Source organism: Aotus nancymaae, unplaced genomic scaffold (genome assembly GCF_030222135.1).
Source record: "Aotus nancymaae isolate 86718 unplaced genomic scaffold, 86718_ANA_hifiasm-v0.15.2.pri h1tg000010l, whole genome shotgun sequence".
Classification (NCBI taxonomy): Eukaryota; Metazoa; Chordata; class Mammalia; order Primates; family Aotidae; genus Aotus; species Aotus nancymaae.
In genome coordinates this window covers 35,039,823-35,061,591 of record NW_026988421.1, presented here as the reverse complement: position 1 = coordinate 35,061,591, position 21,769 = coordinate 35,039,823, and the positions used below count along the sequence as shown (strand labels likewise).

Below are 21,769 nucleotides of genomic sequence, written 5' to 3'. Positions count from 1 at the left end.
CCACTGCACTCCAGCCTGGGTGACAAAGCAAGACTCCATCTCAAAATAAATAAATAAATAAATAAAAAGCATCACTTCACTTAATCCTCACTAAATCCCAATGAACTGGTGCTTTTATTATGTCCATTTTTGCAGAGGAAAATGCACAGAAGGGTCCACCATAGGCCCAAGGCTACGCAACCAGTAAACAAGGAGGTCAGGGTGTGGACCTGAGCCATTCCACCCCAGAGTCTTCCTAGGTCTTAACTACAAATTGTCCTACTCAGAACTTAGTAAATAAATGGAAAAGGGTGATTTTTAATCCACAGAGGTCACTGACAACACTCACAAAATACTGCAGGACTGAGAGACCCTGAATGAGATATCCACAGGGTCATCCTCCCACCCCACAGCCTGCCCCACCTGCAGGTCTCAGGAGGTTCCAGGGCATGTTCAGTAGCCTAGGTGGGCCTTAATCTCCAGATGGAAACTCCTCTGCTCCAATTCTGGGCTGGAAAGCTGACAGCTCTTGGCTGCATGATGAGCAGGGATCTGTTCCCCTCTCTGTCTTCCCTAACCCGTGTTTTCTACCCCAGCTCAAAACAAAAAATACTCAAAACTGATTATTTCTTTAGGTCTTGACTTTTACTACCAAAGGCAAAGCAAAAGAGGGAGCAAACTGCTGTACTATCCCGGATGAAGGAAGCATTAGATTAGCTCACATCCTGGAGCAATTATGGCCAATCTGTTTACTTTTGCTGCAGTCACTCAGATTAAGAAATGCCAAGGAGATGAATACATATGTCAAATTTTATCAAATTGTATACTTAAAATATCTGTGGTTTATGGTATGCCAGTTAAATCTCAATAAAGAGATAGAGGGCTCAGGTGCATGTAAAGTGTATTGCACAGTTCTTTGGCAATAGTAATGAGTAAGCACTCAAAAAATCATTAACCATGAAGGTGGTGATAGTGATGATGACAACTTATGACAAAGCTTTGGCACTCACCCAGGTTGCAAAAAATAAAAAAAATGCCACTGGGGCCTTCAGAGTACGTAGGAAATCTGGGTAAACTGCCCAGTTTGGTAGACATGACAAGAGAAAGATGAGTTTAAAATGACTTACCAGAGCTCATGGTGGTGGCAGGACAAGTTGTCTGCAACTGGGGCTCTGAACTGCTCTGTAGAAAAACAAACACCACACAATGCAATTGATGAATGGCAGGTTCGCGATCAATCCCAATGGTTAGTATTAAAAATGCAAACACTGTAACCCTTGATAAAACAGAGCTGAACCAGGAGTCACCTGGCCAGGCTTCTGGTTCATGGTCACCCACATATTATTGTGACCTTGGGCACATCACTCAGCCTCACTGGTTTCAATATTGTTGCCCATATTTGTTCTGATGTTATCCAAGACCCCTTTCAGATCTAACATTCTATTAAAAACCTCACACTATATGAGTGCACACTGTTTAAAGTGAGGGTAAAGGGGAAAAAACACATTTTAGAAGAAAGGTAAAATCACAACACAAACTGATTTGAAAACTTAATTATTATACTGAATGCTATATATAGCTTACTATGCACAAGGAAATGTTCTCAATGCTTGAAATATATTAATGCATTTGACCCTCACAACCCTATGAGGTAAGCACTAATATCATGTTAGTTCACACAGATGGGGAAACTGAGACACAGACAGGTGAAGCCATGTGCTTGCCGCAGTGAAGGAGCTGATACCGGAACCCAGACAGCCTGACTTTCTGGTCCAAGTTCCTATGCACTGTGCTCTACTACCTGGAGGTGGGAACCAATCCCTGATGTTCAAATGGATGACCCCTTTATTTAGTAGGGTTTCAAATCGAAGAAAGCTTAAATTGTACCGATAATGCCCTAATATATATCCAGCAGATCTTTTACTGAGTTATAGTTTATATACAACTAAATATATCCATTTTAATTGTATAATTCGATGAGTTTTAACAAATATATACATCCTATAACCACCACTGCAATCACAATATACAGCTTTTCCATCACCCCAAAAAGTTTCCATGTGTATCTCTGCAGCCAAGTACCATCTCAGTTCTCTGTTAATGAATGATCTGTTTTCTATTACTATTGTTTTACCTTTTCGAGGATTTTATATAAAGGGTACCATAGTACAAGTAATCCTTTGTGTCTGGCTTCTCTCATTTAGCATAACACTTTCAAAAAGCAACTGGTTAGATATGGCTGGGTCAATTTCTGGACTCTTTTCTGTTACAGTGAGCTGTCTTTATCTAATGCACTGTCTTGATTACTATAGTTTTACATAGTCTGGAAATCTGGTAAGGTGAGTGATATAGTTTGGGTATTTGTCCCTGCCCAAATCTCATGTTAAAATGTAATCCCCGATGTTGGAGGTGGGCTTGGTGGGAGGTGTCTGGATCATGGGGGTGGATCCCTCATGGCCTGGTGCTACTCTGCAATCATGAGTTCTCACAAGACCTGGTCATTTAAAGTTGTGTGGCACCTCCCCCACCCTTGCTTATGCTCTTGCCATGTGACACACCTGCTCCCCCTCTTCACTTTCCACCATGATTGGAAACTTCCTGAAACTCCCCAGAAGCCAAGCAGATGCCAGCACCATGCTTCCCATGCAGTTAGCTTGCAGAACTACGAGCCAATTAAATCTCTTTTCTTTATGAACGACCCAGTCTCAGGTATTTCTTAATAGCTATGCAAGAATGGCCTAATACAGTGAGTCTTCCAACTTGAGATTTTTTCCAAAATCATTTTGGCTATCTTAGGTCCTTTGCATTTTCATATAAAGTTTAAAACTACCTTATCAATTTCTACCAAAAAAAAAATTCTGTTGGGATTTTGACTGGAATCATGTTGAATCTACAGATCAATCTGTGAAAAAGTAACATTTTTAACAACATTGAGTCTCCCAGTTCATGAGTATGGCCTAGCTCTCCCTTTATCCAGGTCTTCTTTAATTTTTCTTGGTAATGTTTTATAGTTTTCAAATTACAAGTCTTGTACATACTTTGACTAGTAAGGTCTTACTGAACATATCTGAAGGTCACACAATCTGAAAAACAAGTCCTCAGGATACGTAGAACCTTGATATTTCAAGTGTGGTCCACAGGCCAGCAGCATTGGCATTAGCTGGGAGCTTACTGAAAATGCAGACATGGCCAGGCATGGTGGCTCATGCCTGTAATCCCAGCTCTTTGGAAGGCTGAGGCGGGCAGATCACCTAAGGCCAGGAGTTCAAGACTACCCTTGCCAAAATGGTGAAACTCTATCTCTACTAAAATACAAAAATCAGTTGGGTGTGGTGGTGTGCACCTATAATCCCAACTACTTGGGAGGCTGAGGCAGAAGAATTGCTTGAACCTGGGAGGCGGAGGTTGCAGTGAGCTGACTTTGTATGTGCCACTGCACTCCAGCCTGGGTGACAAAGCAAGACTCCATCTACAAAAAGAAAAAAGAAAGAAAGAAAATGCAGAAACTCAGACTCCATCCTGTATCTACTGAATCAGAATGGGCATTTTAACAAAATCCCAGGTGCTCCCTTTGCATTTTAAGGTATGAGAAGCAATGATGTAGAGGAAATCCCTAGTTCACAAATTCTGTAATAGGGATGTGAAGATATGGTTTAAAGGTCTGCAAAAGGCGACACGCTTTAGCTTCCTTTAAAAAAGAAATAAAGCTGAAGTTGGATACTGGTTTCCTTTCTGGATGGTTGCTTTACTTCCTATCCTTGTAATTAACAGAATAGAATACTAGGGATGAAAAGGAAATCATTCTAAGTCAGTCCCTGCAGCCCAAATCAGCAGTAACTTTGCCTCTGTCACTGTCAAATACATCTGAGACTATCTATGACCTTCAAGAGCTGTCCCCCCAGACAGTTCTCTAAGGTGTGGAAACATCTGTTCCTTCAATCGAGAAACACACAACCTGCTGTTATCTGTATGTCCTCATGTTTTCCAATTCTAATTTTTCGTACCTTAGTTTGCCTACGAGGATCAAAAGGGTTGCTGTGATACCATCCAAATGTTTTTATTTTATAAATAATTTTATTTTTTTCTATAATTTTTCCCACCATATAAATAATTTTCATGAGCAATTATATTATGCTAAGGTTTTATTCCTTAATTTTTTTCTTTTCTTTTTTTTTTTCTCTTTTCGAGACAGGATCTTGAGCTATCACCCAGGCTGGAGTGCACTAGTGTGCTCACAGCTCACTGCAGCCTCTCTCAACCTCCTGGGCTCAAGTGATCCTCCCACCTCAGCCTCCCAAGTAGCTGGGACCACAGGCATGTGCTATCATGCCTGGCTAATTTTTTTAATTTTTATTTTGTAGATAGAGATGGTATCTCTCTGTTGCCCAACCTGGCCTCAACTCCTGGCCTCAAGCAACCCTCCTGCCTCAGTCTCTGAAAGTGCTGGGATTACAGGTGTGAGCCACCACACCTGGCCCTTCCTCAATTTTTATAGCATTATTGAAGAAATCCTTCTGATTTAACTGTGAAGCTATCTTAACTCAAACTATTTTCATTCTTTTATAAGTCCTTTCTAGACTTTAGATACACAAATAGCATATACACTGTTGTAAACATAATATCTGGACAGCTTTGTGTTCCGATTTTTAAATATTTCATGAACATTTTTGTCAGATTCTATATATTCAGCATATCAACCATTTTAATGGCTGTATTTCATTGTAATAACACTCCATAATCCCTTTGTATAGCTTAGTTTAATTCATCTTAATTTAAAAAGCAAGTACAAAGCACGGAGATGTCTTATGAGCCAAACAAAAAGGATACCTCAACTCATACATGATGAGTAATCACTGTCATATGTGGGTAGCCCTTTGCATATTTCACATTTCTCAATATAGAAACTACTAAGTGTCAGCCCATCTTACAAACTGACCTAAAATAGACATGGTCAGGGATAATATTCAAAATACTTAACCATCATTTTGCCACAAACGTCTACCAACTGGAGCAGACACCAGTTGCACCACTCTCTGGGAGGCCCCTCCCTGTGCCTGCTATTAACCATTTCATGGCTGGATGGTGAGAGGGTAGAAAGAGAATGGATCCTGGGTGTTAACGGACTATTTTGATATTTTAAGAGCCAATATGACAATAGTAGGCAGCAATGACAATGCACAGGTGAGTACCAGCTCTGCACATGAAGAATTTTTGAGTAGCAGGTTCTGTTGTTTGTTCTCACTCTGGTGATTAAATCTGCAGCAGCTGATACTAACAAACAAGGGAGAGTTTAAAACAAAATCAAAAGTGCTCAGGATGTACAGGCTGATTGAAGAAAAAGAACTGCAGCAACGGCATCAGTGCCAAGGAGAGTGTCCCGGTCCGGTCCCCCTGTGTGGTAGCAACAGCAGCAATGTCCTATCCAGACTATTCCAGGGCCTGATTCTGGCTCTGATCCCAGCCAGCTCAGCCTCCTGGAATTCCTGCCCCAGTTCTGAGTGCAGTTCTCCAACCTTCCATAAACTCCGTGAACTACCCAAGATCTTGCCAATAAATCCCTTTTCAGTTTGAGTTCACCAGAGGTAGTTTCTGGTTATCTGCCACTCAAGAACTCTGACCAGTAGAATATGGGAGGGAGAAGCCCCCAAGGTTCCATCTGAAGAGGAGAATCTTCATTCCTCTCTCCTTGACATGAGGCTGACCAGATCTGAATCCCAAGTGGCTCAGCAGTGGTTGTGTCTCTACAAACTTAAGTGCTCAGAGCCTGGACAGTGAGGACACATCCATGGAACTGCACAAACTGAGCTTGACCAGAAGTGAAAGCTTTGAAAATCATAGTCTAGTCCCTGCTGTTTACTTAGAGATAATATGGGCCATTATAATCAGATGTAGAAGTTGAGAGTTTATTTTACATAAAAACCTCTAACACTTAATGTTTATTTAAAAACCAAGCTGTAAAAAGCCTGATTTGGTTGAGTACATGATGGTACGTCTTTGGAATGTCTCTTACAAGTCCCCTCCAAATGAGCCAGGCACCTTTGGGTAAAAGCCAAAAGGACCAACAGTGTACCATCTAGTGGCAAAATCAGATAACTGCAAGTGTGCAGTTAATTCCCTTAGTGAGTTATAGGAACCTATAGCAGTGTCACAGCTGGGGTGTGCCAGCCAGGGGTCAAACTGCCAGTCCATGCTTTGAGCTGCTTGGACCTGCCATACTTGGTCAAAGTACCACAGCATCAACACAGACATTCCATGAGAAGAACAAGATGTGAAGCAGCCAGAGCTGTTAAGAAAGCATCCAGATAATTAATTGTTCCACATTGTCCCCCACCTTGCCAATCCCATGACCCTATAATTCTATGATAAGTTTTGATGACACAAAATGATTAATTACTAAAAAGCTAAAGTTATACTCATGCTTCCAGCTGAAAAACAACTAAATATGGATTGTTTACTAGGGAAGGAAACAAGGTCCTTATATGGATAGTTTAGGGATATATACTAGGGAGAAACTGAATATGTCTATAAAAATGAATTCAAGGTCCTGCAAGGTTCTTGGAAAACAAAGAGCCTTTGGTTAAATCTCCTAGCCAGCATGCTCCAGCTTCTCCTATGCACTATGGTGTTTTGCCTCCATACCTCTTCCAGCCCCAACAATAGATTGTAAATTATCCGGAGAGGAAAAACTGCATCATCCTCAGCACTGGACATGCAGTAGGTGCTCCATCATGGCCTTTTCCCTCGCCTCTGTTTAACCTTCAGAACCTAACTTCGGAGTCGTACCATCAAGATAACCAAGAGCCTCCTTAACTACACTATGGCTCTTTAAAAGGAAGCCAACTCCCCACTTGAACAAAAGGCTGGTTATGCCCTAGCTTTATGATTATTTTTTTCTTTTTTTCTTCCTAGTCTAAGGTATTTTGTTAGGCCCTAGCTTTAAATCCAATCTGGGGCCAGGCACAATGGCTCACACCTGTAATCCCAGTACTTTGAGAGGCCAAGGTGGGCAGATCGCTTGAGGTCCCAGCACCTCAAGGCCAGCCTGATCAACATGGTGAAACCCTGTCTCTACTAAAAATATAAAAATTAGCCAGGCATGGTGGTGAATGCCTGTAGTCCTAGCTACTCTGGAAACTGAGGCAGGAGAATCACTTGAACTTCGGAGGCGGGGGCTGCAGTGAGCTGAGATCACACTACACTCTAGACTGGGTGACAGAACAAGACTTTGTCTCAAAAAAAAAAAAAATCTGAGACTGGGCATCGTGGCTCACACCTGTAATCCCAGCACTTGGGAGGCCAAAGCAGGTGGATTGCTTGGGTTCAGAATTCAAGACAAGCCCAGGCAACATGGCGAAATCCTGTCTCCACCAAAAATACAAAAATTAGCCAGGCGTGGTGGTACACGCCTGTAATCCTAGCTACTCTGGAGGCTGAGGTAGGAGGGTCGCTTGAACACAGGAGGCAGAGGTTGCAGTGAGACAAGACTGTGTCATTGCACTCTAGCCTGGGTAACAGAGTGAGACCCTGTCATTAAAAAAAAAAAAAAACCTAATCTGGGACTTGATTTTATATTTGTGCAGCTACTTCCAATGGCTTGAAAAGAATAGAGACAGCATACAAAGCCCAGAATAAATGCTTGGCCTTATTTCTTTGTACTTTGCTGATCCACTAGCAGAGCCACGTTTCTCCAATTTTTCAATAGCTCCTTCTCTTCTCAATCTCTATTAATGTTATTTCTCTTCAAATGCAGCCTCTACATTATTGCAAAGGATGCAGAAGGCTCCTCAAAAAGCCAGAAAGTATAAACACTGAGTCACTGATACTTCCTTTCAAGGGGAACAAAGTAGGATAACTTGACCCTGACATTAACTTCAGTCTAGAATCCCATGACACTGCTGGGAGCTCCGAACACAACAAGCATGAAGTTTCTGTGAAAAGACCAATGTTTCTGGAGAGGGAGCAATAGGAAAACACATCAGAAAGGCCATCCTCCACATCCTCTCATTTCCTCCTGGAGTCCCTCCAACCCAGTTTCCGTTCTAACCAATTATCTGAAATGGCCTTCAGAAAGGTTTCCAGTGCACATGCATGGCCAAGTCCGACGGTTTCTGCAGTGGTCAGGGCTACACTGATCTTTCCACTGCACTTAAGACAGTTAACTCCTTCCTCCTCCCCACACTTTCTGGTCTTGATTTCCAAGTGTCACTGTGAACTGATTTACATTGGGCCATAAGGATCCTTCTAGAACAGGGCCTCTTTAGTTCTTCAGGAGTTTAGGGAACCAGAGGGCCCTAAGCTAGTCTTTATTCCGTTCCAACGACATGCTCGCTTTAGAACCAGAAGGATATATGTAGGTTACCCAGCCCAGTTTCCTGGTTTTCCAACATTGTTTGAAGGAGGATCCATGAGCCCCCTCCGGCCACTGTGCTGGCACCCACCTACTTACTCCCCAGCTTTCACTTCAACCTGGGTCAAATTTCAATGGGGGAAAAAATCCACAGGGCTCCCATATACTCAGAGGGGTTCCCTCGGCAGTATGGAGGGCAACGGAAAGGCAGCAAAGCTTCCAGGAAAGAATATTACATCTAAAACACAGGCCTGATGATACAATTCAAAAACATTTCTTTAGTACCTACTCTGAACCCAGGAAAGTGCTTAGCCCAGGGAAGACCAACACGATCAGATACGATTGCTGTCTTTGAGGCCATCACAGGGTTGTAGGGTGGCAGATGTGGCCCATTTAAATATAATACAATGGGATAACCCTTCTGCTAGCAATCTGGCTTGTGTCATGGTAATGCAAAAGGAAAAGGAATAAATTCTGCATGAGAGAAAGAAAATCAAGGAATGAGTAAATACCAAAATTTTCAAATGTTCAATGGCATGCCTTCTAAAATCACCTCAAATGTCACACTTTTGGAAACACGGATCTAAAAATTCAAGTCCAAATTTAATGTGCCATAAGGCCCTGCAGGATCACGTCCCAGTTACTTTTCCAGTCTCATCTCCCTCACATCCTCCCATGAGTCCTAAACTGTACGTCTACCATACTTGCTATTCCTACTGAATTCTGACAAGAGTCCCCATTTCCAAGACTTTAATCTTTGTTGCTTCCCACTAATGCCCTTTCCTTCATCTCTCCCAAATTTAAGGCCAATCCCAATAGCCAGATGCACTGGTCCAACAAAAACTAAAGGGTTTTATTTCCACCTAGTTTTTATTTTATTTTACTTTATTATTATTTTTTCTGTGGTTACACTGGCTGGAAATAGTTTTGGTTTCGATCTCTATTAAAAGTCATAAAGATGAGGAACTCTTGTTTTCTTTGTGTCAGAGTCTCACTCTCTCATCCAGACTGGAGTGCAGTGGCACAATCTTGGTTCACTGCAACCTCTGCCCCCGCTCCAGGTTTAAGTGATTCTCGTGCCTCAGTCTCCTGAGTAGCTGGAATTACAAGCATGTGCTACCTGGCCTGGCTAATTTTTGTATTTTTAGAAGAGACGAGTTTCACTATGTTGGCCAGGTTGGTCTTGAACTCCTGACCTCAAGTGATCCATGTCCCTCGGCCTCCCAAAGTGTTGGGATTACTGGTATAAGTCACTGCACCCAGCCAGGAACTCGTTTTAATAAGACCTGTTTATGATCACAAAATTCAGAAAGCCCATGACCAAACTCCACTAACATTATCAAACTCTCATTCCAGGTCCATGCCAGAGAATGGGCAGATTTGGAGCTAGAACATTCACCACCGATAAATCTGTAATCATTTTTTTTTTTTTACCTTTTATACTTGAGTAGAGCCTTTAAATAAACAAAAAATCTTGACTTCTGTTCCAACAAGCAAATTCAGCCCCCCAAACAGTTTCAACTCTTATAAATGCAATATTATTTCAGCTTCAAAAAACAGAATTTAAGACATAATTTGTAATTATATGTTACATTGACTACATATTAAAATGCATGGCTTGCAGCAAACAAAATAGACGGGTTAATATCCTTAATCTAATGTCATCATACTAATTGCCAAGAAAAAATATTTTTAGAGGCATGAAGAAATGATTCCCAGAAGAGAAAATGCAAATAATAAACAAATCTATGATAAAACATTTACTTAACCCAACTAGTTAATGAATATATTAAGTCCTGGCACAGTGGCTCACACCTGTAATCCCAGCAGTTTGGGAGGCTGAGGTGGGCCGGATCACCTGAGGTCAGGAGTTTGAGACCAGCCTGGCCAACATGGCAAAACCCAGTCTCTACTAAAAATACAAAAGTTAGCCAGACATGGTGGCAGGCACTTGTAGTCCCAGCTACTCTACTCAGGAGGCTGAGGCAGGAGAATCACTTGAACCCGGGAGGCAGAGGTTGCAGTGAGCTGAGATCATGCCACTGCACTCCAGCCTGGGCAAAAAGAGTGAGACTCTGTCTTAAAAAAATATACATATATATATTTATTTATAAATATATATATATATAAATATATATATAAAAAATTTTATATATATATTTTATATATATATATAAAATTTTTGGACTAATGTAATAAGTAGAAAAAAACGATTAATCGTTTTTTTCTACTTATTACATTAGTCCAAAATTTTTAAAAACTAATAATGTGGAAAAATGCAAAGACACTGGCTTTTTCCTATACAGCCAGTGACACTACATTTTTACCATTATCTTCAGCAATACACACCAAGAGCTATGTACCATATATCCTTGTGCTTTAGGAGAATCTAGTCTAAAGAAAGAAAGAAACTTGAATGACAATCATGCTATACATACAGAGATGTTTACCATAGCTTTATTCATAATAGTGAAAGCCTTGAAACACTCTGGTGTTCAATAACAGAGAAGCTAATTACCTGACCACATATCCACTGGGGGGGACTGTTGAACAGTTATGAGATTAACTAACATAGACCCTACAACATTGGAAAAGACTTCTCATAAGATGAGGTGACTAGAGCAGGGTATAAGTCTGTGTGATATTTGTGATTATAATTTTTTTTGGAGATGGAGTCTGTCTGTGCTGCCCAGGTTGGAGTTCAGTGGTGTGATCTCTGCTCACTGCGACCTCCATCTTCCGGATTCAAGTGATTCTCTTGCCTCAGCCTCTTAAGTAGCTGGGACTACAGGCGCACACCACCACACCTGGCTAGTTTTTGTATTTTCAGTAGAGATAGGGTTTCACCATGTTGGCCAGGCTGGTCTTGAACTTTTGACCTCAGGTGATCCACTCGCCTCGGCCTCCCAAAGTGCTGGGGATTACAAGCATGAGCCACCATGCCCGGCTCTGTGATTATAATTATATAGTAGGAAAAACACATGCATATATTAAAAAGAAAATATGTCTAAATTCTAATAGTGATTGTGTCAGCATGGAATTATAGATAACATTTTTTCTATTTTCCAAACTGTTTATAATATGGTTATAATACATTTCTTTTCTTTTTTTTTTTTTTTTTTTTTTTTGGAGACAGAGTCTCACTCCGTCACCAGGCGCCAGGCTGGAGTGCAGTGGCGTGACCTCAGCTCACTGCAACCTCCCCCTCCTGGGTTCAAGCAATTCTCCTGCCTCAGCCTCCCAAGTGCCACCACGCCCAGCTAATTTTTTCGTATTTTTGGTAGAGATAGGGTCTCACCATGTTGACCAGGATGGTCTTGATCTCTTGACCTTGTGATCCGCCCGCCTTGGCCTCCCAAAGTGCTGGGATTACAGGCCTGAGCCACCGCGCCCGGCCTATGATGTTTCTTTTCTAATGATAAGTAATTTTTTTTTTTTAGCTCCTACATGACATTTGATATGTAATTATGTAATCTTTAGAACTTGAAAGAAAAAATTCTAGGAGACAAGCTAAAAATGCCACTGACAGTCATGTCCATTAGAATATGGCAGAGCTACCTGATGCAATCTTCCATACAACTTGTGGGATTCCAACATTCATCACCAGTGAGTGCTTTTGTTTAATGAAGCCAAACTACTCCCATGAAGTTCCTTAGGAGGACAAAGGGGCAATAAACAGACTCAACTGTTCAACCAGATTTCCTAAAGAAGCAATCGCACCAAAACATTTCATCTTAAAATAGTCAGCAGGGGCTGCCAGGTGACAACACACAAAGTACCCCCACTTCTCCCTGGGCCTGCTCACTGCCAATCCCTGCTTCTAACTCGACTTCATGCCATTCCAGAGCCCTGAGCTCCTTCTCAAATCCTTTATACGTAAAACTCTGGGCACACACAGTTTCTAAAACACGCATTGTTAACCAAGACAAGTCTTAAATGCAAAAACTGGCCTATTTGTGTTTCCCAAATATGGTTGTGTCTACAGAACCAAAACAAAGCTGTCTAATTGTGGCATCCAGTACATTTGCAGCCTTCTCCTTAGACAATCCAGATAACTCACAATAGGGCAGATTCCCAAATTCATGAGATAAAAGCAAGACATCTTAGCTCTGTTTAAATTATAAATACAGAACCTCAAATTAATAAAGGCAAGCTGAGGACATAGAAGCCACTTTTCTTCTGAAGCGGTCACTATACAATGTCTACCAGTGAGAGATCATGAATGAAAGCAGTCTGGATTCTCAGAAGAATCAAAGTTGGGCCATAGTCCATAATATAGGTAAATGACACGAAGAAGTACTGTGTATGGCTGGGAAAAAAATGCATTAAAAAGCTGAAAAACAGTCTGTTGGAGCTTGAAAATGGGAAAGCAGGGTGGGTTTGATATAGCAGGAGAGGTCTCCGCTCTTACAGACAATCCACAGTTCTCTCTCAACTTTTCTTTTAAACCACAAAATCCCTAAGGCTATGTATTTACCACATCATATATTATACAGACATCTGCAGTACAGGCCCATACCATGCTCAGGAATGAGGGAACAGAGGCTCCATTCAGTAAAAAGACTTTGGGTATTTTGCAAATACATAACTCAAATACCTCAATTCATAATACTGGCTTGTTCAGGAATTGCTTATTTTCCTTAAGAAGTTTTGAACTTGTAACTGAATATATACTAACCTACCAAGAAGGTAATATGAAACACTGTAAACACCATCTTTTCTGAGAAAACCTCTCTTCTCGGTGGCATTTGTTTAGTAACTGAGGTGGAACACATATATACAGGCCCAAAATCAATAATCCCCGAGCACAGGCTCTGGGGCCATGGACCATGTCAGATCATAGTACCTCACTGCACTAAATGCAAGACCTTGCCTCCCATCACTCACCCAGTGAATTATATCATGCTAGGTAATTTTCTCTATCCTCATTTATTTTTACCCTAATTTTGACTAAAATTGCCTATTTTTGAAGATATCGGGTATAAAAGGTACATCCAACCTCTGAAATTACAGTACAACTTTCTGAAATGAGTTTTCTTCAAACCAAGATAAAACCACTAAAAGGCCAGGTGCAGTTGCTCAAGCCTGTAATCCCAGCACTTTAGGAGGCCAAGGCAGGTGGATCACCTAAGGTCAGGAGTTCGAGACCAGCCTGACCAACATAGAGAAACCCTGTCTCTAAAAAAATACAAAAAAGTTAGCCAGGCGTGGTGGTGCATGCCTGTAATCCCAGCTACTCAGGAGGCTGAGGCAGGAGAATCGCTTGAACCTGGGAGGTGGATGTTATGGTGAGCCAAAATCGTGCCATTGCACTCCAGCCTGGGCAACAAGAGTGAAATTCCATCTAAAAAAAAAAACAAAACTAAAACATTCAACATAATATCAAGCTAACAGCAAAAATTCAATGAAAGTATTTTTTTTTAATTTATGTTGTCTCTCAGACTACCAGGAAATAGGTTGGCATCTACTATACATTTATATATTAATACATATATAAACTAGTATCTATGTGTTTATATTCACACAGATACACATATAAACACACACACACACAATTTGCCTATTTTACAGGCTTAGAAGGACCCTGACTCAGTGGGCATCTGGCGCATAATTTTGACTTGAGTTGTATATGTATCTAGTGGCTGCAGGGAAAAAACAAAAAGCCGGGTCAGAAGAACTCAGTTTGAATCCAAACTTTGGCAGGGCTGTGCAAACTGGGAATTCCCTTAATTTGTTAGCCTCAGTTTACTCATCAATAAAAGGAAATTTAAAATAGTACTTTAGTCCAGGCATGGTGGCTCACACCTATAATCCCAGCACTACGAAAGGACGAGGCAGGCGGATCACTTGATGTCAGGAGTTTGAGACCAGCCTGGACAACACGGTGAAACCCCATCTCTACTAAAAATACAAAAATTAGCCAGGTCTGGTGGTGTGCACCTTTTAGTAGAGACGGGGTTTTGCCAGGTTGGCCAGGCTGGTCTCAAACTCCTGACCTCAGGTGATCCACCCACCTCAGCCTCCCAAAGTGCTGGGATTACAGGCATGAGCCACCGCACCCAGCACATTAAGTTGTTCTTTAAGATTAAATTTTAAAGTACAGCTGACCCTTAAGTAACACACATTTGAGCTGTGAGGGTCCACTTATATGTAGATTTTTTCAATCAAACTTGGATAAAAAATGTAGCATTTGTAGGATGTGGCACCTGCATATGTGGATGGCCAACTTTTCCTATATGTGAGTACTGCGGGGCCCGCTGCAGGACTTAAGTCTGCTCAGATTTGGGTATACATGGGGTTCTGGACCAATCTGTCTTGCACACCAAGAGATAACTGTATATATGAAACTCTGTAAATTGTTGTGTTATAAAAGGAAAAGTATTCTAGGAAAGGTATTGGGTCTATTCTTTGTTATCCTTTGTTTATTGTATTAACAGACTAATGAATGTGATCACTGTATATCTGATCATGAGGTTGGTATTACCAGTACTTACCCGTACCAAAAAGTAGGATTCAAGAATCAAACAATCCGTTTCCAGGTCTGCCTTCCTATGCCAAGTCTGTCAGTGAAGGACATTCTTAATAAAAAGTATCTTGTTTTAAAAGACTTCACAGTTGTTCCCTCCTTAGGTTCAGGTGCCAAAGAACCAAACCATTATTATCAAGACACACTGATTGTGTATGCATTCTGTGCAAGGCCCTGTGCTCACACTACAGAAGCAGAGGTGAACCATGTCTTCATTTCCCAAACACTTACTTGACACATCATGTCATTTCTATTCCTCAGAGCACCCAGTAAGGTTTCTACACCTATTCTGCAAATGGAGAAACTGAGCTTCAATAAAAGAAGACTCCTTGAAAAGTCTTGCAGAAGCAAGTGGGAAAGCTGGAATACAGGTCCTGGCTCTGGCTCCTCAACCCAGGCTCCTTCCACTTTGCCACGTGGCCTCAGCCAAGGAGGCACAGAACAGTCCCTGCCTGCAGCAAGATACTCTTGTACAAAGGTTGCCTGGAGAATATACAGACCTGAAAAAACTAGACAAGTGGATCGTCTTTGGGGGCTTTTTTATCAAGCTGTGGTAATAAAATAAAATAACCAAATTTATCAACCAAGACAAGAGATGGTGCTTGCCCTCAGAGACTTTATATTCTAACTGGAGAGATAACACTAACCCTTGAAACCTTGAAGAATCACAACAAACAGCATGGGAGAGTATCCATGGACTGCCCTCTGCTGCAGGTATCTTCCAGCTAAGAGAAATGCCAAGCTTCACAACTTACCTGGGAAATACCCAGGCATATGCTGACAAAAGCACAAAATAGCCCTGTAGTTCTCATGGTATCAATTTCTTTATAGAAAGTCTTCATTAGGAGAAGTTAAAAGGGGGTAAGATCACATACAGCATTTTCTAACAGACTTTAGGAAGCAACAACACCCACCAACATCCCTAGATTTAGTGTAACTTGGATTTGAGTTGCTGTTCTGATGCTTACTAGATGTATGTTCTGCGGATAATCAGTTAACCTTGCTAAGCCTCAGTTTCCTCATCTATATAATGGGAATAATAATAGCCATCTACATCCAGTGCCTACTACAATATTGGAAAATGTTTAATAAGTTTTAGCTGCTTTCAGCATGATCACCATTATTAACAGCATCTGGCATGGGAGTCAGAACCACTTTCTCCTCACCTGGATGTTCTATTTCAACCACAGACAGGTGAGTCTTTTCAAGCTAATTAAAAGAACAGTCTCAGTCAGTGCTCCTTTTAAGAGCTTAGGACACCTTTCTCTCCCTCAGACATGTCTGTCTTCCCCTAACAGCGGAATCTTCTCATAACTTTCCATAAGAAGTAAAGTAACTAGTCTCCTCTTTCTCCCCACAGTTAATATTCATGGAGTCACTGGATAGGTATCACGTGATTTACGTGTAAAACTTTTTTTTAACTTTATCACTTTTTCCAGGATATATAAAACCTGTCTTCCACGCTATGCGTGGAAGCTCATGCCTATAATCCCAACACTTTGGGAGGTCAAGGTGGGTGAATCGCATGAGCCCACCCTAAGCAACACAGTGAAACCCCATCCCTACAAAATAAATAAAAATCAGCCAGGCATGATCCCGTGTACCTGTAGTCCCAGCTACTCAGGAGGCTGAGGTGGCAGGACTGATTTTGAGCCTGGGTGGTCGAGGCTGCAATGAGCCATGATCCTGCCATTGCACTCCAGCACTGGTGGCACAATGAGACCCTGTCTCAAAACAAACAAAAACTTGTCTACCATGTCCTTTGCTTTCAACAAACTGTTTTCCTCACAAAGTGTCCAGAGTTTCCAAAGCAGTTCTCACATCGGTAATATTTAGAACATAGCACAGAACACACACAGAATAGATCCAAGTCCAATTCAGTTAATGCGAAGGGTTTGTATTGCAGAGTATATAAAAATAACGTTACGTAGATGGTGTACACAGACCACAAAATGGCCTTGAATGCCAGGCAATGACATTCTGTTGGGCCGTGTAACCCAGGAAAGTTCTGCAGAAGAGAAGTTTCCAAATTCAAGATTGCAAAGGTTTGAAGGTCTCCTCCAGGGCTCATGTTGAAATCTAATTGCCAATGTGACAATATTAAAAGGTAGACCTTTAAGAGGTGATTAGGTCAAAAAGGCTCTGCCCTCATGAATGGATTAACTGTCATTATCAAGACAGTGGGTTAATTATTGCCAGAGTGGGCTCCTGATAAAAGGATGAGTCTGCCATGTTAGAATGCAGCAAGAGGGCCCACACCAGATGCGACCCCTCAATGATCTAGGACTTCCCAGCCTCCAGAACTGTGAGCCAAGTAAACCTCTACTCTTTATAAATTACCCAGTCTGGGGTATTCTGTTATGCAGCAAGAAACCAGCTAAGACAAAGACTTAAGCAGGAAGAATCTGGCTGAAGCAGGCAGAATACACTGCAGAGGTGGGTCCCTGGGGCAGGGAGAGCATGCAGGCTGACATAGCTGTGAGCTGGCTGGGCCACAGGAGGGGCAGTGGTGCCCACTGCTTTTTATGAGACCAAAAAAGAAGAAATATCCCTCAACCATATACACCCTCTCTGGCCAGGAGAGAAGCTCCCAGAAAACCTGTTCTGCTCATTTGGCTGTGAAAACTCCATAGAAGTCTTGATGGCAGCAACCATAGGTAACAGTTTCTACATTGTGTTCTCTTGTTTATGTGCAGCAAAAACTACTGAGAGAATGTGATTTTCTGAGTATACTCCCTAAAGCTCATTTTGCTACTTTTGCCCACAGTGAAGCTTTTTTTCTGCCCAATTGCCTTGGTGGCTGACAAGATAAAATCATCAGAAAATAAAAGCTGTCTAAAAATCCTTTAGAACTCAAAGAAGCTTGCTAACTAAATAAAGACACTATGATATCAACCACTACAATGGAATAAAAGGTGACAGAGTTTGGGACATTTAGGAGATCATTTCCAAACTAACAAATGTTAAAGAGAATAGTTCTCAATACAAAATAGCCTTGTCATCACAATTCACAACTTGTATCAATGGAACACACCATGTTGGAAGAAAAGAACTATGTATTCCATTCCAATTAGTGTAGGATGCCTGTGGCAGGGGGCAGGGAGGGAGGGTGTTAAGATCTTAAGAAACTAATTAAATTATTCACACCCAACTCTGTTAGTAAAGAATTCTAGGTGCTCAGGCAGTGACTCTACCACTGTACAGCTTCCCTACATGCAAAACGGGAATAAAAAGCAGCACTAAATTTCCTGTTGTGAGAATTAATCTAGACAACCATTTACCCACATAGCACAGTGCTTGACACACAGAAAGAACTCAGTAAACGGTCACCTATTGACTTAATTAGTTTATTTATCCTGTTTTAACTCCAAAAATGAAGTGTGAGGAGAGTCAGAAGTAGAAATCATGGTTAATAAAAGGCTCTAGTCAGTCACTGTTTTACTGTAACAACAATGTACTGGACCCTGCATGGAGACAAGGGCATTGCCAGGAATGAAGGCTTTTGCCTTGTGCAGAGAAAACTCAACACAAACCTTGTAGTGACCCCATCCAGCACCCTGCATTTGTGCAGAACTTTGCAGGCTACAGGACAGCAGTGCCCTTGGCTGTCTGCGTAACAGGCCAGTAATTGAGTTCAATCTCAAAAAAACAAGAAGAAAAACAAGGCAATACGGTCTTCAAGAATGTTTCATGAGGCCAGAGGACTCAGAGCATCATAGAATTTCAAGGCTGGAGACTTAACCACTATGTAACATATCCATGTAACACAACAATACTTGTACCCCTAAGTCTATAAAAAAACCCAAATATCCCTACCAAAAAAGAAAAAAAGGCATTTCAGGGCTGAAAATAACCAGTTTCCAAATGTCATGGGCTTTACAGTTCTGATCAATCCACTGAGATGAGAAAATGCAACATCCAGGTACACGTCCCCCCTAAAACAAAGAACTCTCATCCTGCCAAGCCCTTCCACAGGACAAGGGGTAAGCCATGTCAGCAGCAGATGTTGCAATTACTATGTCTGTAGTCCTGCTCTGCTTTCTGGATGTTACACTCCCTGAAGACAGTCATCTATGTCTGGCTGTATGGTGTTTGTTCAGTCACTTCAGTCATGAGGGCATTAAAATATTTCAAATTGCTTTTAAAATTTCATTGTGGCATTCCCTTCCTTCCTTAAAAAGGAAAAGCCAGCAGTTAAGAATTAAAATCTAAGGTTTCTTAACATTTACATAGGTTCAAGTGTCTCTAAAACTAAAACTATATATGCAAGTACTGAGTTGAAGAATAAATGACTATCTAGCTACGTCCATCTATCTAGAGAATGGGCCTTGCTATGTTTTCCAGATTAGGCTTGAACTCCTGGCCTCAAGCAATCTTCCCGACACAGTCTCCCAAGTAGCTGGGACTACAGACATGCAACACCTTGCTCAGGTCAGCTTTCTCCTTAAAAAAAAAAAAAAAAAATCAGCATGGCACAGTGGCTCACGCCTGTAATCCCAATACTTTGGGAGGCCAAGGCAGGCAGATCACAAGGTCAGAAGTTCAAGACCAGCCTGGCCAACATGGTGAAACCCCATGTCTACTAAAAATACAGCAATTAGCTGAACATGGTGATGCATGCCTGTAATCCCAGCTGCTCAGGACGCTGAGGCAGGAGAATTGCTTGAACTGGGACCTGGAAGACAGAGGTTGCAGTGAGCCGAGATTACACTACTGCACTCCAGCCTGGGCTACAGAGCGAGACTCCATTTCAAAACAAAAACAAAAAAAAACCCTTTAACTTAAAGCAAGTCCACAAACAAATGTCCTTTGGTGCTTCTGAGCTCATTCATTCAATAAAAGTTCACTAAATGTGGGGCATTGAATAGTGGATCTCACTGTTTAAATCTATAGTATATCTTGAATATCTGAAGAGCAAACCATCAAAAAGTCTGACAGACAGCATTTTAAGAAGACTATACAGATGGGGGAAAGGATACAGGTCCCATACAAGAATCCCCACCTCACCTCCCCACTCACCTTTTTTTTTTCCCAAGTATGCAACAAAAATCCTTTAGGAAAATGTAACTTTAGAACTCTTGGGTTGGTTCCCAACATGCTTAAAGGGAGCTTTGGTATTTGTGGAGTTTGGTGAATATATTACAGTTCTGGAGGAAATCCAGCTTAAGAAGCATATAATTGTAGACTTTTTTTTCCTATCTGTTTAATAATAAAAGTACAAAAATAAATAAGCTTTTTCTTCTGTAAGAATGAAAAGTCTAAGTTAAAAAGATTTTTATACACTAGATTGTAAGGGAAAAAAGCTAAAATACGTGTCTTAAGCACATACTAAAAACAGAAATAAAAAATACTTGAACTCTTAGAATGGTAATGAAGCATTTCAAATTCCCCTCTGTGAATATCGCAGCTCTAACAACTAACCAGCAAGCTCAAATGCAGAAAATCAGGTGCAGGGAGGCCTGGGGTTGGGGGGTGGGCATGAAATCCAGGATGGCTACACAAGTTTGCCAACAAGATTTGCTAAATTGTCTGACCAGTGGCTAGGGACAGAAAATCCCCAGCAACTCCAAAAGTTACATCTACATGTGATTTAAAATACACTCTTAGTTCACTGCTGGTTACACCAAAGTCCAAAGAGAAGAAAAGGAGGAGTCGGCAGGCTCAGGAATGTGCCCTAGACACTGACCACATGGAAACTGGCTGGAAAAGCCCTTCTTTGGAGTCACCCAGCAGTCAGCATTTATTCCTTTAATAGGGACAAGCACCAGAGTCCTTCCAACGGGGGAAACCCCTCCGTGGCCCCTCAGCTCTGCAACCTCATTAAGTTTAGACTGAAGCCAGCTGCCAGGAAAGCAAAGGGTGACCCAACCATGGCTCTAGAAATTCCTAGCAAAGAAAATAAACTGAGTGCCTGAGAGCTCATAGATCACAGTGCTAGAAGGGAGATTTCAGGCAACTGTCAGGAAGATAAGGAAATCATCCTTAGAGTGTGACTCTTCCCATGTGAAGATGCCTTTGCAGCGTTGGGGCTGCCCGGAGCTGCGAAACCAAAATGCTGCATAGTCAAGTACTTCTGATCCTGCCTGGAAACAAAGGGTGGTTTCTCTGTAGGATGTGTAAGGTCCACATTCAATCTCCTTGACCCACTGCTGCCAAGGATGGACAGGAGATGGAGGAAAATGAGACACAGGAGCGAGAAGTCCCCAAAAATGAGCAAAATGGGGGATGAAAAGGAAACCAATGTGTCCCCACCCAAACACTATTTCAGCAAGGAAAAAAGACCAATTCTTTACAAAAATCATTAAAATTATAAAGATATAAATATATATGTATATTCACTAAACAGAGATTAAAGTTTTATTTAAATCTTATTTCTTCTATCACCAAAGTCTACACAAGTGACAGTAAGAAATAATATTTAAGCACAGATACATTATGTGAGATCCCTTTTAAACTCAAAGAAGTTTTAAGATATTCAAAGTGATTGCTTCCCTCTAATCCCAATTGTTAGTCCCTTAAAAATATATTTAGGCCAGGCACCGTGGCTCATACCTATAATCCTAGAACTTTGGGAGGACGAAGCGGTGAACTGCCTGAGCTCAGGAGTTTGTGCCACCAGCCTGGGCAACATGGCGAGACCCCATCTCTACAAAAAAATACAAAAATTAGTCAAGTGTGGTGGTGTGTGCCTGCAGTCCTACCTACTTAGAAGGCTAAAGTTGGAGGATTGCTGGAGCCCAGGAGTTTGAGATGCAGTAAGCTGTGATTGCACCACTGCACTACAGCCTGGGAGGCAGAGCAAGACCCTGTCTCAAAAAAAAAAAATTAATAATTTTATACAGAGTACGGCCAGACATAAACTGACCCCTTTTTGGCTTTCATTTCTTTACTTTAAAAGCAAAAATGCTGCTTAGTGT

The 21,769-nt window shown here is 41.4% G+C and overlaps 1 protein-coding gene across 50 annotated transcripts in view; it reads right to left on the bottom strand.

The window, feature by feature from the left end:
* Positions 1-21,769, bottom strand: part of SORBS1 (sorbin and SH3 domain containing 1) — a 254,503-nt gene that overhangs the window by 131,196 nt on the left and 101,538 nt on the right. For all 50 annotated transcript variants that reach the window (XM_064374042.1, XM_064374056.1, XM_064374058.1 and 47 more), the window contains one exon: positions 1,107-1,161. In XM_064374042.1, coding sequence (XP_064230112.1) covers positions 1,107-1,116 — 10 coding nt within the window. In that variant the 5' untranslated portion in view covers positions 1,117-1,161. Of the gene's footprint in view, positions 1-1,106; positions 1,162-21,769 lie in introns of those variants that run through there.